The sequence below is a fragment of the Lactuca sativa genome, chromosome 8 (assembly GCF_002870075.4).
Source record: "Lactuca sativa cultivar Salinas chromosome 8, Lsat_Salinas_v11, whole genome shotgun sequence".
Classification (NCBI taxonomy): domain Eukaryota; kingdom Viridiplantae; phylum Streptophyta; class Magnoliopsida; order Asterales; family Asteraceae; genus Lactuca; species Lactuca sativa.
The window spans coordinates 89,749,302-89,766,605 of NC_056630.2; the positions used below are offsets into that span (position 1 = coordinate 89,749,302).

Sequence of the window (17,304 nt, forward strand, 5' to 3'; positions counted from 1 at the left end):
CACAAACATAGAAAATAACACGTACCACATACATATATGATAATGCTATAGAAACTATTATGTACATTACTGGTAGTTTGTAACAGAGATGGGTAACAATGCATGTTCTACAGTGCTGGATTCGTCTGCACATGTGCTTCCACTAAAATTCAGCATCCACTTTTGGTTTTATTTTTTGTAAAAGAATATTTTGTCTCCTCAACTAATACCCTTGTAATTTTTTAAACATGTAGTAAAATATAACGAAATTTGTATAATACGACTAAACGTTAAACACAGTGATATTCAAAGTGACCGAGCCTTCTTTAAAACGATTCAAATAATTTTGAGTTTAAATCTGAAGCTCGTTATTATGTAAACAATAAAACTCTAAGTGCGATACACATTGCTAGAATCTTCTGATGCAGATGTGGTAGGGCTATCTTTGCCGATTAACATAATTATCTGTCGACAGAACATAATATTCTCACTACAAGTTATAACCTTTTGGGCTATATAAGGAGAGGTTCTTCTATGAAACAGAAGTAGGTTTTCTTTTCGGACTTCAATCCTCTTTCAGGAAAGATCATGGTAATAAATAGCATATGTAGCTAGCTACTAAACCCTAGTTCTTGGTTTGTTTACATTACAAACTTTCTTTTGATCATTATTTCTTTAGTTTCATTGCTTAAGTTCTTTGTTTCGTATGTGGTGATCAGGAGGGTAAGGTGGGTTTGACCGTAGTTGACGCTGTAGATTACAAGGGTTTACCTGCTGATAGGGCGAAAACTGGTGGTTGGGTGCCTGCTTCTCTCATCCTAGGTCAGTTCATCTTCGTATTAATTCTGTCATGCATTTCGTATATGGCCACTTTATGTTCTTAGAGTCAAGTATTAAGTTTGAATATTGCATAATACTATACTACCTCCGTAATATTGTATGTAAGTGGAAACGAATGGAAGGAGATCGATTCATATATATCTCAATGTTAGATATACACATTACGTAAGCGATGTCTGTGATGAGTGCTTTTGTTTATCGTGCTCGTTATTCCGCCATGCATGGACCAGTTTTGGCTAGCGTGAAGCAAAGATGGGTTAAATCTCGTTGCCTTTTAATTGATCACAGTACAATATATACAAGGCAATCCCGATAATTTAGGGATATGATTATGATATGGATAAATACAAATAAACGTACAACAATTTAATACAAAGGATAAGGTCATCTACAATCTTGTCGTTCAACATATTTGTATACATAGACAGAAATGAAGTTAATTAAACCAAGATTCACATCTCAATGTTTGTGCTTACTTTTGCAATCAAAAGTTCAAGATTAGGTTAATCTCTTTATCTTCCACATTATTCTGCTTGAGTTCTTTGTAGAAAGTGATGGTTCGTAGTGTCTAACCTCAAGAGAGCGATAGGCACTAAAGGGTACGATATGACACATATAAATGAACTATACTTAAATTGGGTCTTTTGCGAGGGATAATTATCGTCGCCTAACATACAACAGTAGATCAAATCAAATTGACAAATTCAAATGTCACCAACAAACAAAAAATCAATTCTCCTACACATTAACTATTCCTTAACTTTTCCAAATACAACAGTAGATCGTGTCATGAAGATAGACAATCTTTCTCATAATCAATCATCACTCATGTTTTCCTGATTCCTGGTCAAAACAAGAATCTTTTCATTTGACTTTTTGCTCAAATAACAGGAATCGAAATATGCGAGAGGCTTTCCACGATGGGAATCGCAGTAAACCTGGTGACATATTTGGGTGGAACCATGCATCTCTCCAGCTCAGCTTCAGCCAACGTCGTCACCGATTTCATGGGCACGTCTTTCCTATTGTGCCTTCTTGGTGGCTTTTTAGCTGACACTTTTCTTGGAAGATACAAAACTATTGTCATTTTTGCCTCTATTCAAACTCTTGTAAGTTGTTCTTATTCCGTTAAACTTCTACCACGTATGATCATGGCTAATTCGAGATCTTGATTCATGATTACTGAATTGTTTAGGGTACGTGTGCGTTGGCATTGTCGACCAAGATACCACAGCTCAGGCCACCACCATGCCACTCTCTTGAAAACTGCAAACAAGCAAGTGGTTTACAAATGGGGATCTTGTATCTTGCTTTGTATCTTATAGCCGTTGGTACGGGTGGTCTGAAATCAAGTGTTTCTGGATTTGGAACAGACCAGTTTGACGAAAAGAATGAAGAGGAAAAGATCCAAATGGCTTATTTCTTTAATAGGTTTTTCTTCTTTATAAGTTTGGGAACGTTAATGGCAGTTACAGTGCTCGTGTACATACAAGATGAAGTTGGTAGAAGTTGGGCTTACGGAATTTGCTCAGTCTCAATGTTCACGGCGATTTTGGTGATCGTGTCTGGGACTAAAAGGTATCGATACAAAAAAAGTGCAGGAAGTCCTATTGTTCAGATTTTTCAAGTGATTGTTGCTGCTCTAAAGAAGAGAAAGATGGATCTTCCTTATGATTCAGGCTTGTTATACGAAAATTCGCCTGAGGTTTCAAGAATCAAACACACGAATCAGTTTCGGTATATTCCTTTAACTCACTAGCGTCACTATGTGTTTAATCTATTTAAATACGAAAGTTTGTTGTTTTATTCGATTAAGACATATTTTGTCGCTAATATTACTTTATTTTCTTGCATGTAGTTGCTTAGACAAGGCAGCAATAGTAGCAGAAGGCGACTTTGAGAAAAATTCTTCGAGTTCTTGGAATCCATGGAAGCTATGTACGGTGACAAGGGTGGAGGAAGTGAAGATGATGGTGAGGTTACTGCCAATATGGGCGACGACGATTCTTTTTTGGACTACTTATGCTCAAATGATTACCTTTTCCGTCGAGCAAGCTGCCACCATGAGAAGAACTGTCGGAGGTTTCCAAATCCCTGCCGGATCGCTCACTGTCTTCTTCGTCGCTGCAATCTTGCTCAGCTGCGCGGTGTACGATTCTCTGATTATCCCAATTTGGAAGAAATGGAAAGGAACACCGGGGTTCACTGATTTACAAAGAATTGGGTTGGGTCTTGCTCTCTCAGCGCTAGGAATGGCGGCAGCGTCGTTGGGCGAGGTGAAAAGATTATCGGTGGCGAGGCGGCACCCCACTCAGACGACGGAGCCGCTTCCTATCAGCGTCTTCATCCTGATCCCACAGTTCTTCTTCGTGGGGTCCGGTGAGGCGTTTATTTACACCGGCCAGCTTGATTTTTTTATCACTAGATCACCAAAAGGGATGAAAACGATGAGCACTGGTCTGTTTCTAACAACGCTGTCACTGGGTTTTTTCTTGAGCAGTCTCTTGGTGACTGTGGTGAAGAATGTCACCGGAAACAATGGTGAAGGTGGGTGGCTCGCCAACAACATTAATAATGGAAGGCTTGATCTCTTCTATGGATTAGTGGCGGCTTTGAGCGGCTTAAATTTTGCAATTTATCTTGTATGTGCAGCTTGGTACAAGAAAGACAAAGGTAAATCGACAGATGTCGTTGAAATGGAGAATTGTTAGACTTTTGAAAGTGGCATCTCAATTAAGATTTGTGTGCAGATTTTATTTTCTTGTTGGCAATGTACACAAAGAAAATACGAATAAAAAGTGTGTTTTCTTAATGTGTTATTTACAAACATATATTTTTTTTGTTGTAGTTTTTGAAAACTAATAACTATTTCGCTCCATAAATTTGCGGTTTTTAAAAAACAAAAAAACACACCATCGGTTTTTACTTTTTATTATGGTTGCGATTTATTGGTTGCGGTTTATGTGGTTTTTGTGGTTAAATTTAGTTGCGGTGCGATTTTTGCTCATCCCTAAGTATCTAAGTTTGATATGTTTTTTTATTAGCTTTATTAAAATGATGAGTATAACCAATGTTTTAGATAAAGCTATGTGTAACTTTGACGTTACTGTCGAACTTCAAGTTTTTACGAGCCGTGGTGAGTCTCGTCGTTTGTAAGGCATAATATAAGGCGACAATTTTGTGTTTATGTGTGTGTGTCTATATATATATATATATATATATATATATATATATATATATATATATATATATATATATATATATATATATATATATATATATTATTCATTCTTATATACATATATTTTATCTTTGAATTTGTCTGTATATACCTCAACTTGCCTCTGTAATGATTGTATGTAAATTATAATGTCATCAGCATAACAGCCTTTCCTGTCACCTTTAATTAAAAATTAAAAGAAAAAGAAAAATGTCATCTCAAATTACAAACACTTTGTACAAAGTTTCCATATATAATAAATAATATTTTTTTTTCTTAGTACCTTGTTGCAACCAGGAACAAGATCTTGAAGGAACTTCGTCCTCTCACTGATCTTTTCTCTTCTGACATGACATTTCCACAAGAAGAATGTCAATTGGTTTCATGAGAAAAAAATGGAACAGAATTGAAACGAATAGAATGGAATATAATTGACATACCCTTTTTCAACATGAATTAGTCCTTTGGTAGTTTTGCAGATTCCTTTGTTTGCTTCTGATTACCATTTCAATTTCAATTCCAAACTGCAGGTGATATAAGTAGTAGTTTCTCAGAATAGGTGAAGAAGAGAAGGATTGCAATCCAAGAATAAGGCCAAGAGACAATTAAGAACTTAAAACTTGAAACCTTCTTTAAGACAAAAGTGACTTTAACATGAGGATTTCAACATCACAATCAATCATGGCAAGTTACACAATGATGAAAGAAAATAAATCACAAAGTTACAAGAACAAGTATATGGAGGATGGTTTAACTATTAACTGAATTGTTTCTATCAAATCCATGGCATTGTTGAAAATTACAACAAATAGGTGTTGAATAACATGTTTATGCTAAAGTAATGAAGAATTAGACATACAGACTATGAAATGAATCATATGTTACTATCAAATTGGATTATAAACACTATAAGTAATCAATGGAGGAGTATATTCTTCAGATCCCAACTATTGGTGTTTAATCATTATGCATTGAAAATCAGCAATTAAAAAGCTTAAGAACCATAAATAACATATAAATATAGCATATGAATCTCGAAAGAAAAGTGATTTAGCAACAAGAGAATCAGTATTGAAAACATATATCGGTGAAAAAAACAAAATACCTTTTAATTGAAGAAGCTACATTGGGGAAGATATAAGCCCCCTTCAAAACAAGAAGCTGTGAAACCATAAAAAATCACAGGTTAGGGATGGAGAAGAAGGAACAAAAAAACTTAGAAAACTCGAGATGTGATGAGCTTGAACGAAGTTTAAGGAAAAACTGATTGAGCTTTAAAAGCGTTGAACAAACCTGTGAGAGAAATGGAGATGGAGGCGTGAATAAGCTTGTGTTAAAATGTTAGGTTAAATACCTAAGAGAAGCTAATCGATGTGATCAAATCGCCTTGAGAGAGAAACAGAGAAGATCGGAGACAACTCAGGGGAAAGGGGCTTATCAGATCTTAACCTGATAGGGACGACATATCGTCCCTATAGCCACAAATAAACGACGTCGTTTCCAATTTCCAGTTAAATAGATAAACAATATTTTTTTTGGGTTCTTTAGGACAATAGGTCGTCTCAATAGTTATCCATAAAACGCGCCAAATCTGCTTCTTTTCCCGCTTAACATGTTGAGATGAGAAGTCGACGCTGTAGGTTCAAAAAATTGGTCAACTCTATGGTGACGACATGTCGTCCCTATAGAGTGACTATAGGGACGATAAATGTCGTCCCTATAGATCTCGTCCCTATAGATGTTTATTCTTGTAGTGCTTGTGGTATGCATTTTTTTTGGGGGTTTTAGTCCAAACCATGACTTTTTTGGCTTCGTGGTCTATTTGGACTAGTTTGTATGTAAAAATGGTCCCTCTGAAAATTGAAATGACTTAATTGCCCTCTTGATATCATTTTTTCTATTTAATTTAATGTTTTATTAAGAATAAAATAGGGCCCACCTCTCTCTCTCTCTCTCCCTCTCTCTCTCTCTCGGCTGATTGTCTTTTTCCCCAACTTTGAAACCTGCATCTTCACCATGCCTCTTCCTTTATTCCCATGATCGATCATAGATAAGAAGGCAAATAGTGTGGAGCTGCCCTTTTGTTATAGATCAATCATACAGAAAAAGAAACAATGGCGGAGAGAAGCAAAGAAATCTGGTTATTGCTAAGTGAACCGATAAGAAACGATAGTATATAGGAACTGATCAGAAATGGAGTTGTTGATCGTCAAGAAATTGAAATTTTTTTCACAAACTTATTTCTGAATATGAAGCTTCTTCATCACATGGGTTAGGTTAATTTATTTGAAAAACTCGATAACCCAAGCTCTCCTTCATCTCTTTGAAACCTGCAACTCAACCCTCTCCTTCAGCTACCACATGTTATGTGAGGAAGACGGTGCCTCCAACAGTAGATGAAAACTCTGATCTGGTTCTGATACGGTTCTCCGTCATCGAATTGTCATCTTCTCCGTTTGTTGGCCATCATCTAATAAAACAAAACACACACATACATACTAAGATCAATTCGATTTCAACAACAAACATAACAGAAGGCATCACCGATTTAACTTTATGCCAACCAAAACCGCTTTCTCCCCTATATTCTTCAAACTCACTGCAAGAGAAATCGAAGGCAGATTAAACAAATGCATCTCAACAAGCAACCCTTATTTTGCTAATGATTTCCAATATGCCATTTAATCTCACAAATTATTAATTTTTTAATTATAAAAATTGAAAAAAAATGAAAGAAAAATGAAAAAGAAATACCTCAAAGGTATTTTAGGTTTTTTTGGTTTTCCGAGAGACCAAATCTACAAGCGAACTACCTCAAAAGGACCATCAATCCAAAAAAGTCGTGGTTTGGACTAAAACCCCAAAAAAAATACATACCATAGAGACCCTTTTTGCAATTTTGTCTATTGTTAAATACACCCATCTACTAATTAACTTTTAACAAATATATTATAGATTTTAAATACAATAATATTACATATTATATTATCATAAATAAAATATTTATATATAATAAATTTAAATTAATGGTTAACTTATTATAAATAATTATTAAATATTTAAGATTATATTTATAATAAATATATCAAGATCACGATCATATTTGATTACTATATTTTATAAATTATGTTATCGTATTTCAAGACTTTAGTATATATTTAATTTTTTATGAAAATAACACATACGACCTATGAAGTATCTAGGGTTTACCCTTTTAGTCACTAAACTTCTTTAGTGGCTTAATTTATGAGGGAACAAATTGTGTTGAAACCTAGCAATTTAGTCCCTTTCACTTTATTATACTCGGTAACCATGCCACATCGTTCCAATTTGACACATCATCGATAACATGACGACATTGTATTTAAGATTTGGACCTAAACGACGTCGTTTTGGAATGTTAAACGTACAGGACAAGTTCACACTATTCACCAGCCACCGTATAAAATGTGAAGCTTGTGCCCTAAAATGGCACAATTCATAACATGGCTATCCCGACTGCACCCTAAACTTCGATACCAAACGTAGAAACGGAGCCTTCACGATCATCTCAAGATCACAGTTGGTCACCCAAATACAATCGGCACATGGCTGAAAACTTCTCGAATGGAGTCACAAATGAAGACCCGACGATCAATCTACTGCAGACACAGTTGGAGGTGTCACTTGTGAGGGAAGAGATTGCAAATGATCTTCGTGGACGACGACGCAACCTCACTAGAGAGATGGACGCCCTAAATCATGAAGTTGATGATATTAGGGCAGGTCAACTCGATCTATCTAAAATGGTTGCTGATTTGAAGAATCATTTATGTTCAATGCAAGCGTCGTATGTCAACATTATTCTGGGAAAAAAGAAGTCAAAGAAAGTGAAATGGGTCTTTGGGGGTTTTTTCATTGCTCTTCTGCGGGTTTTAACTTACATGTTTTATAATGACAGAAGAACTTTAGGTTAAACATTTCAATCCTTGGTTTCTATTTTGTTTTATGTGCATCTTGTTTATTCTCTTTATTAGTAACGTGTTTTGCTGGTTGTCTTTATGTTTCTGGTTGTAGTATTTGTTGTTTTCTTGATCCTGATGTTTTGATGATCATGATGTTTTGATGATCAATATTTTGATGGAAGTCACAGGTGATGGTCTCGTATGTACTTAGGTAGTTGTAGAAATTCTGTTATAACTTGTTCAATATATGTAAAGATGCAGAAACTCTTATAAATGTAAATGTAAATGTGTCGTGAAGTAGTAGGCATTTTTTATGTTGATTTTGTTTTTAGGACCACATGAAATAGTCAAATGTTTAATACCATTAAAACATGAACCCCAATGTTTGTTTGTGGGGACATGAGACAAAGTGAAGAATCTAATACCCAGATTTGTCGTTGCCTATACCCAGAAATGGAAAACAATTAAAAATGCTTTTTTTGTTGTATTTGTGATTGCCCACTTTGAATAATTGCTTGGAAGAAATGAAATACCCCTAATTGGTTAAGTCAAATAATTATGACAAAAATACCCCTAGTGGGTTTAGTGACATAATAAATATTGACTGAAATACTCCTAGTGGGTTAAGTCACATAATATAAATTGCCTCTAATACCCTTGATCGGTTTATTAAAGTAAAAGATAATGACAGAAATACTCCTAGTTCTTTAACTAATTAAAATGACAGAAATATCCCAAAACTAACATTCACATGCCCTCTTTTACCAATTAAAATGGGACTAATACACCTGGGGGGATTGTATGTAATTTAACTTCTTCGATCGACTAAAATACCCCTACTTTAACAATAAGATGAAATATCATACACCTATTGTATTAACTGATATAAATGACTAAAATACCCTAACTTTAATAATAGCATGAAATACCATACACTTATTGTATTAACTGATACAAATGAAAAAAAATATCCCTACTTTAATAATGACATGAAATACCATACACCTATTCTATTAACTGATACAAATTACAAAAATACTCCTACTTTAATAATAACATTCAAATACCATACACGTATCTTATTAACTTATTCAAATGACCAAAATACCCCTACTTTAATAATAACATGAAATACCATACACATATTCTATCAACTTGTTTAAATTACTAAATTACCCCTAAACTAACATTGACATGCCCTCGTGAATAAATGTTAATGATTAAAATACCCTGTACACACTAATATAAAAAAAGAACATAATATTATAATTACAAATACACATCCACATATCAAACGTTAAGATTGTTATACCATACATCAATATAGCAAACATAAATTCCCTTGTTCAATCCACATAACATACAGACAATTAGAAGTGTAATTTGTCACACCCCCAAACCGGAATGGCGGAAACGTTCGTGGGTGGATGACGTCATATGTAGTATCACAACAATTGCATCATAGTAATCAAAGTAAACACAACCATTACATTGAATATATATATAAAAAGGTATTTACATCTATTTGATTCATGTTTTTATACATCAAAATCATAAACAAAACTAAAAGACGTGACTCTATACGCTCCGTCTTCTCAAAAATCTATGTGATGTACCTATCTACTGATTTCCTGAGAATACAAACAATTTTTGAGAAAGAGTATCAACATAAAGCTGGTGAGTTCATAAGCATATTTTGGTAATTAAAATCATGTCATTGAATCTGTAAAATGTTTGTATGTCTCCTAATAAAATCCAATATTTTCTAACATATACGATGTATATTGTGTTTAGTAGTAGTGTATAATGTGTTAGCTTCTTTGTCTAATTACCACCAGTTGTATTGTATAACGTTGTTTTGAATGAAAAATCCTTTTGTATGAAAACCCTGGCCATCACCAGTAATGTATAGAATGTCCTGTTTGAAAACCCTGGTTACACCAATATGATAGTAGTTTCATTACTTATAATAAAACTATGAGTTGAAATCCTTGGAATCCTCCAGTTGTATTATGAACTAGTTTTATTAATGAAAATAAAACTAAAGAAGAAAGGAATCTCGTAAACAATAAGGTTAGTTTATATTATTGTGAGTCGTATAACCATGCTTGATATGACCTTGTGAACTCTACGACGTTTTTCAGCCGTCGGACGATATGATATTTGTCACCCCAGGCATGTCTACCTAACTGTAGCTGGCAGTTCAGGTGTGGGATTGTCAATCCCTAATAGATCTATTCACAAATCTCATGCTCTCCCTCCAGGAGACTCTGGTTATACTATGATAGGATTTAACCTGGACCCCGAAGGGTACAATTGAAGTGTTGCTTACAATTCTGTATTAACTAGTTTACGTGTCGCTCTGTATTGTTCCCTTGTATTTAAATCTGTTGTATACTTGTAGTGTAACAATAATTATACTTAAATAATTATTTAATGTAGTACTCTCGAATTCAGAAAGTAGTAATGTATATCATGTAACATAAACTAAGTTTGTCATAATTTCTATGTTTGTTAATGTGTGACTCTGAATTTGTAAACTCGTGTATTGAAATCCTAAACTATACCTATTATAGTTTGCATGTATGTTGTGTAATTAATTGGTTCATGTATTGATTTGAAAACTATGCAATTATAAATGTACGTTGAAAACGTCCCTTATGCTCAGCATGTTACAAAAGGGATAAAATATCTAAATATTTTATAAAACATGGGAATCTTTTAGTTGTAACAATTGCATAAGTTTTAAGCCTGTTGAAATTCTTTTGTATAAGTTCACAAAATCATTTGTGTTTGGCTTGTATCCCCCCTCCCCTGAAAAACTTTAAAAAAATAAAAGCGTAGGGGTATGAGCTCATTGTTAGTTGTGTGCAAGCGTCGAATCAACGAATTGGAAATGAAAACCCTCGATTTGTTGTATGTGGCACTTAACGGGATCCTAATAACAATTAAATACATATATGTATCTAAATTAGCGATTTCGTTAGATAAAGTGTTAGAAAACACTTGCTTTCGATTAAGGAATGTTACCGGTACTTGATTGAATCGAGGAAAATGGTTTTCAATCTAATTCACCTTTTAGGGAGGGTTTGCGGCCGTGAAGGGGGTTTGTGGCCGTGAACTGTTTACGGCTGTGAATAGCCTCTTGAAGGGTTTACGGCCTTTGAAGGGTTTACAGCCTTTGAAGGTTTGAAGTGTGTACAACCGTAAACTCAAGAACAAGTATGCTGGATTCGATGAAAAACGTTTTTTAGATGCTCCAAAACAACCTCCAGTGGTGATTCTTGATGATTTTCGGAAGAAATGAGGGTGTTTTGGGGTTTACGTTCGAGAGGTAGAGAGAGAGAATGAGAGAGTTTTCGGCTAAGAAAGTTCAAATAAAGGTGAGGGTGTCATATATATATAGATTGGGGGCGTGGTCAGTTGTGGGGGCCACATGGCACTGACCGTAAACGGGTTTACAACCGTAAATAGGTTTACGGTCGTGAACTCCAGTCAGGCCGTGAACTGTTGTTTTGTTCGAAGGAAAACTCAAAATTTCGCGAGGTTTTGGTCCCGTATCATATATAAAGGTCAATTATGTAACTAAATAATTTTCCAAACCAAAGGAATTTCAGAAGCATCCCTTATTCTTTTGACTTTTGGCCTACCAGACATTCTTTTTTTTTAAGGAGGCAATGGAGGTGTAAAGGTTGTTGAAGGCCATATGTTCATCCCATTCATGCCACTAATAGAATTTTTTTAAGTATTATGGAAGAAGGCTGCCAAGTATAAAGGGTCTACATATGGACCATCAGGTGTTACGTTTAAAAACGATAATGTACTTACTGGATGAACATAATCATACCAATTTAGTTACCATAACCTACAACTGCATTCCTTTTTTGTGACATCGAGAATGCATGACTCATCCATATTCCTTGTTTCAAACTTCATACTCCCACGAGACACACCTGCCAATTCCTACATAGAGTAATGCAAATTTTAGAGTTGATAGAAGTTATGTATGAAATAAAAGTGTACATACCTTTCCTCATTTTGGAGAATATTCAATCTTGTTCTGATGTTTGGACAAACAGAATAACGATTCCATCCTTGACCTATGAGTTTCATAGTGACCATCCTTTGCATCACATATATACGAATGTCCTCCAACATGCTGATAATAGGTTTCTTCCTAGCATCCAAACTGACACTATTAAAGCTCTCTGAAAATCCATTCTCCACAGATTCACATGAATGGTGAACTCTAAAAAAAGTTAGAGACCAAGTCTTTGGACCTCTATCCATAAGATGCTTAACCACTTCAGGATTCAACTTTTAAATATCTTTCATGGCTGTGTTAAAATGTGCTTCCATTGTTGCCTTGCTTGCTCTCCAAAACAAATTTTCAAACTTGGCTCCACTAAACCTCTTTCTAAAATTAGCATATATATATATATATATATATATATATATATATATATATATATATATATATATATATATATATATGCGTAGCACACTGCCTTTGTTCTGCTGCTGGGAATACTTCTTTGACTGCCTCAACCAAACCCTACATATGTACCAGTAATAAGTTAAGTTAAAAATGTAAATATTTATTATATTGCTTATTAAACTATGTTAAATATCTTACAAACATACCTTGTGTTGATCAGAAATTATGACCAAACCACTTCCATCATTCCAACATTGCAAATCTTCTGCAAGATTTTCAATGAACCATTTCCAATTCTCCTTGTTTCCACACATACAACTGCCCAAGCAATTGGGAATATGCCATTGTTAACATCCTTACCAACATCACACAGCAACTCAATAACTTTTCAAAAAACAACCATCTAAGTTAATGATTCGTCTACACCCTCCATGATACCCTTCTTTGACTGCATCAAAACATATGTAAATCTTCCTGAAGTAATTCTTACCATCAGGCATTGTATCCATAGAAATTTTAATAGTGGATCCAGGATTTGATCTTTTAATCTCCTCACCGTAAGACCATATTCTAACATAATTTTTTGCAACCGTGCCTTCAACTAGACTCAATGAATACTTATTGGCTCTTTTACACTGACTCATACTTACAACAATGCCAAAAGTGGTTTTCACCTCCTCTTTTAGTAATCTCACACTCATCTTCTTATTGTTGAAAAATTGTTGGGTAAAGTGGGTACCTATCCATCTATAAGTAACAATTGATCCGAATTTGAAATTCTTTGAAAAATTGTGCTCACTAATAAGAGACTTAATTTGGAAAGACTTATCATCACTCATCTATGAACCCCAAACCCTAAATGTATATTTTCCATCACAACATTTGCCTAGCAACCGTCTACTATCGTTTTTCACAAAACATAATTGATAACCATTTGCAACAACATTGTTACAGAGCATGTGTTTTAATTGTTTAGGGATCTCAAACCTCATACCTAACACAGGGTTATGCTCCTTCTAGTGAAGCTTTTCATTGAAAATGTTTGGCAACTGAGGATAAACATCTTCATCCTCATCCATGGCTTCTTCCAAAGGGCCCCCCAAAGCTGCATTGTCACCCATTTCGACATCAGGGACATTATCATTTTTGATAAAATGAGCGATGCTATGCTTATCCTCATCTTCATCAGCTTCCACATCCTCAGCCCCATGATCATCCTCATATTCATCCTTATCCTCATCTCCATTTTCATTTTCATCCTCATCATCCAAATGGCCTGTCTCAATTTCTTTAACTAGTCCTACACCATCAAGAACTTCTTCCACTATGTTATCAAGTACCTCTTCTTTGTGTTCTTCCAACCATTCATGCATGTTAGTATTACTGAAATGGTCTACATACATAGACAATATAACACCACATTCATACGCTATTGCTATAAAATCGGCATAATGCAACTCATTCAAAATTAAGGTTACACCTTTGGGAAAATGAATATCTGGTTGGCAGTAATAGAGCTTCGCACACTTTTTCCGGTGAACCTTTCGATAAATTAATAACACTCGATCTTATGCATTCCTGTGAAATCGATGTTCAATAACCTTTGAGTAATCCCCCAAGTGTAACATATGGGGTATTTTGCAAAGATTCATTGGAAATGCACATCGACTTGGATGAATATGGGATCCATGTTTGAGGTTTGAGGTGACATAACGAAAGTAAGGGTTTATCGAACGAGTTACAAGTGGTGAATGGTGAATAGTAGACATGAAAAGATCTCATTTAAGTTAAACAATTAGTAAATGACATGGCATACACACTCATCAAGGCAAGGGATTTAATTAAGACATGTGGCAGGAATATGAATAGCTGACCCCTTCACAATTGACATAATGACGTAATTGACACGACAAAATAAAGTTCGTTCCCTCATAAAGCCACTAAAAAGGTTTAGTGACTAAATGGGTAAACCCTAGAAACTTCATAGGTCGTATGTGTCCTTTTCCCTTAATTTTTTATATGAATTCGATTAGTAAATATTAAAGTCTATGTTCTTGATTAATTAATATAAATTAGTATATAACATAATATTACAAATGTTAAATATTGAATTTAAATTATAATTATTAGATAAAAATAAACTAGAAATGTATAAAATTAAAAAGAGAGGGACTAAAATCGGCAACCAAAATTTCAACTCTATTTTTGGATATATGAATTGTATTCCCCAAATTTGGAAAATACTATTCATATTTCAAAAAATGGAGATGAAAATGGGGTAGAATTAGAAAAGAATAAGGGAAAAAATAGAGTATGAGGGTGGGTTGTAGATGCCTTAATTTGAACATGGTTCTTCATAATATTTCTATTAGGCCATCCAAGGTGAACAAGAAAGGGAACGATTTGCAAACCTCGTCCATGCAACTTTTTATGATTGTGAAAGCAAGCAATGTTATTCTTCCGATCTTAACTTATTCTTAGATGTCAGTTTGTCATCTGAATTGTTACCATGGTTGACCATATTCACCTAAGATGTATTATATCTTCAATGTTATGAAGGCACTAAAAAGACCAAGAAAGGAACCTAGGATTCCTACTTTATCTTGGTTGATTAGTGCCTGTACGAGGCTCTGATACTGGAAGAAATCCAAAGAAAACAATATCCTATTTACTAATATTAAGAAAAGAAACTAAAGTTGCAGAAAATTGGATTTCTAAGGCCGCTAACCCAAAGAGCGTAACCATCTTGCGTATGTTATTATCATTAAGAAATGTTTTATTGAAGTCAAAAAAGCAATATATCCATTATAATTTCCAGAATTTTGGTTGTAAGTATAATCATTTTATAATAAGATCTTAATTAATGTAACATCAACTACAATATTTAACTGACGTTCTTTTACATATTAAAAGATGCAAATGTATATAGAACATAACTATTAACTAACGTGCCCATAAAATACTAGCCATTCACTAATGATACTTCAAACATCCATCTGACACATCATCTGATTTGATCAACATTTTACCAATACTTAATGCTTCTAAGACCATCTTCAATGGATTAAACTCTAGAGATTTGTATGGATTGGCAAGTAGGAAAGAGAATATACACATTCACTTTAATTCTTAAAAAAATCATAAATCTTCAATTACAATTCCATTACACCATCCAATGGCCATTCAACTCCATACTCTCTCTCATCTATATTATATTCACATTTATTCCATTAAACTCTCATACAACTCCAATTGTAGATGACCTAATCACATACAAACAAAACCCAATAATCAAGACTGTTACTTTGTTATATGGTTGGCCGAAAAAAATGACTATTCAAATAGCATAGTTCTCAATTAATTATAGAGAAGACCCTTATATTTTTTACTCCTTAGTATCATCTATGATCTCTTTCTTAATCATAATAAAATTTGAATCTTTCAACTATTATCTTCTTTTATCCAACTCTAATGAGATTAGTAAATAATATGTTATTTCCATTTGTGCCTTTTAACATAGAGTCATCTGTAGTATCCTTTGGAAAATTGAAACGCCTTTAAAAACATGCCACTTCATTTTCATCTAGATAAAACATGTCATGCACATGAGTGGTGCGAACTAATGTTTAATAGGTTCAATTCCTTTAGAAAACCTAATATTCATAAAAGGATTCGCCTGAGGAAGCATATCATCTTGAATTTGTTCTCTTCAATAGTTAGCTTCATGGACTCTTTTTATTCTTCTTCTTGGTCCCTCTGTGATGGTCTTAAAAACATGTTTATTGACGAGTCCACCTTATTGACTGTTACATTCAAGTCAAATAGATAGTTATCAATATATTATTGAAAAGACCCTTATATTTTATATGCACTCTATTGGCTCAATTCACTTATTGTTTCAATCGTTTATTAGATACCAGCTTCAACTTTAGTTGTACTTGTCATTGATCTCATTTTCTTGTTTATGAACACTACGAGAATTCTAGAGTTAGAAGAACAAAATTATGGATATTTATGTTCCCTTTTAGCTCAAAATACCTTGTTTTTTTTCCTTTCAATCACCTTGTTATGCTTGTTCATTGCATATTGTTGTTCTAAAATGGGTAACTATATGGAAATTGTACCACCTTAAGTTGTTATATTATGAATAATAAGTATCAGTTCTGATATTTTTTTCTATTCAAATAAAAATTACTTTATTGTAAAATCCTTATGGAAGCCTTAATGATATCATATTCTAGTCTTCAAATTGTTTTTTTTATATAAAGTAGGTCTAGAATGTAACATATAGTTTCGAAAATTTCTAATTCCAAAATAACGGGCCGTAATTTGATAGAGTAAAGGTGTTGGGCTCTGAGGGATTAAACTTTAGACCTTATTAGATTTTTACAATGTTGGTTAAGTGAGTTAAGCTCTTAAATTGTGTTTTGGAGCCAAAAGGGTAAAATGGGAAAAAGTGATATTTCAGACTCATTACAATATTTAATGAATTTAGTTCAGCATGGTTTGAGTGAAAAACATATAGATAGGATTGTGGTTCTTGTTAATACCTTCATGTGCATATAAAGATCATCGAAAACGGATATGGAACAAGGAAGTTATGATCGTTTTAAGTTGGAAGGAATCAACCAGAGCCCGTCACCATGACATGCTGGGAAATCCACCATGACGTAGTGGTTGTGCAGGCCAAATAATAAAATTTAGGTTTTCCCCAAATTTAAAGTACTGGTTCCATGTTTTAGGTTATTTTTCAGCCTCCAACACCTCTAAACCTCCTTGGGTGCAAACCCTGGCCTCTTTTTCACCCCTTTGAGCCTTCTCTCTCTCCTCTCACCCATTCTGTAGGATGTTGGTGATTTTAAAATGAAGTTTCTTGCATGGTT

At 34.1% G+C, this 17,304-nt stretch overlaps 2 protein-coding genes across 2 annotated transcripts; one reads left to right on the forward strand and one right to left on the reverse strand.

Annotated features, from left to right (window-relative positions):
- Window positions 1-426: 426 nt before the first annotated feature.
- Window positions 427-3,631, forward strand: LOC111887410 (protein NRT1/ PTR FAMILY 6.2). Its single transcript, XM_023883580.3, has 5 exons — window positions 427-570; window positions 699-801; window positions 1,711-1,928; window positions 2,015-2,556; window positions 2,678-3,631. Exons 1-5 carry the CDS (start codon window positions 568-570, stop codon window positions 3,528-3,530), a joined length of 1,719 nt encoding a protein of 572 aa, XP_023739348.1. The 5' UTR covers window positions 427-567; the 3' UTR covers window positions 3,531-3,631.
- A 9,806-nt stretch (window positions 3,632-13,437) lies between these two features.
- On the reverse strand, window positions 13,438-13,794 carry LOC111887387 (uncharacterized). The gene has a single exon (XM_023883555.1). The coding sequence runs from the start codon at window positions 13,792-13,794 to the stop codon at window positions 13,438-13,440; it is 357 nt and encodes a 118-aa protein (XP_023739323.1).
- Between the last annotated feature and the right edge of the window lie 3,510 nt (window positions 13,795-17,304).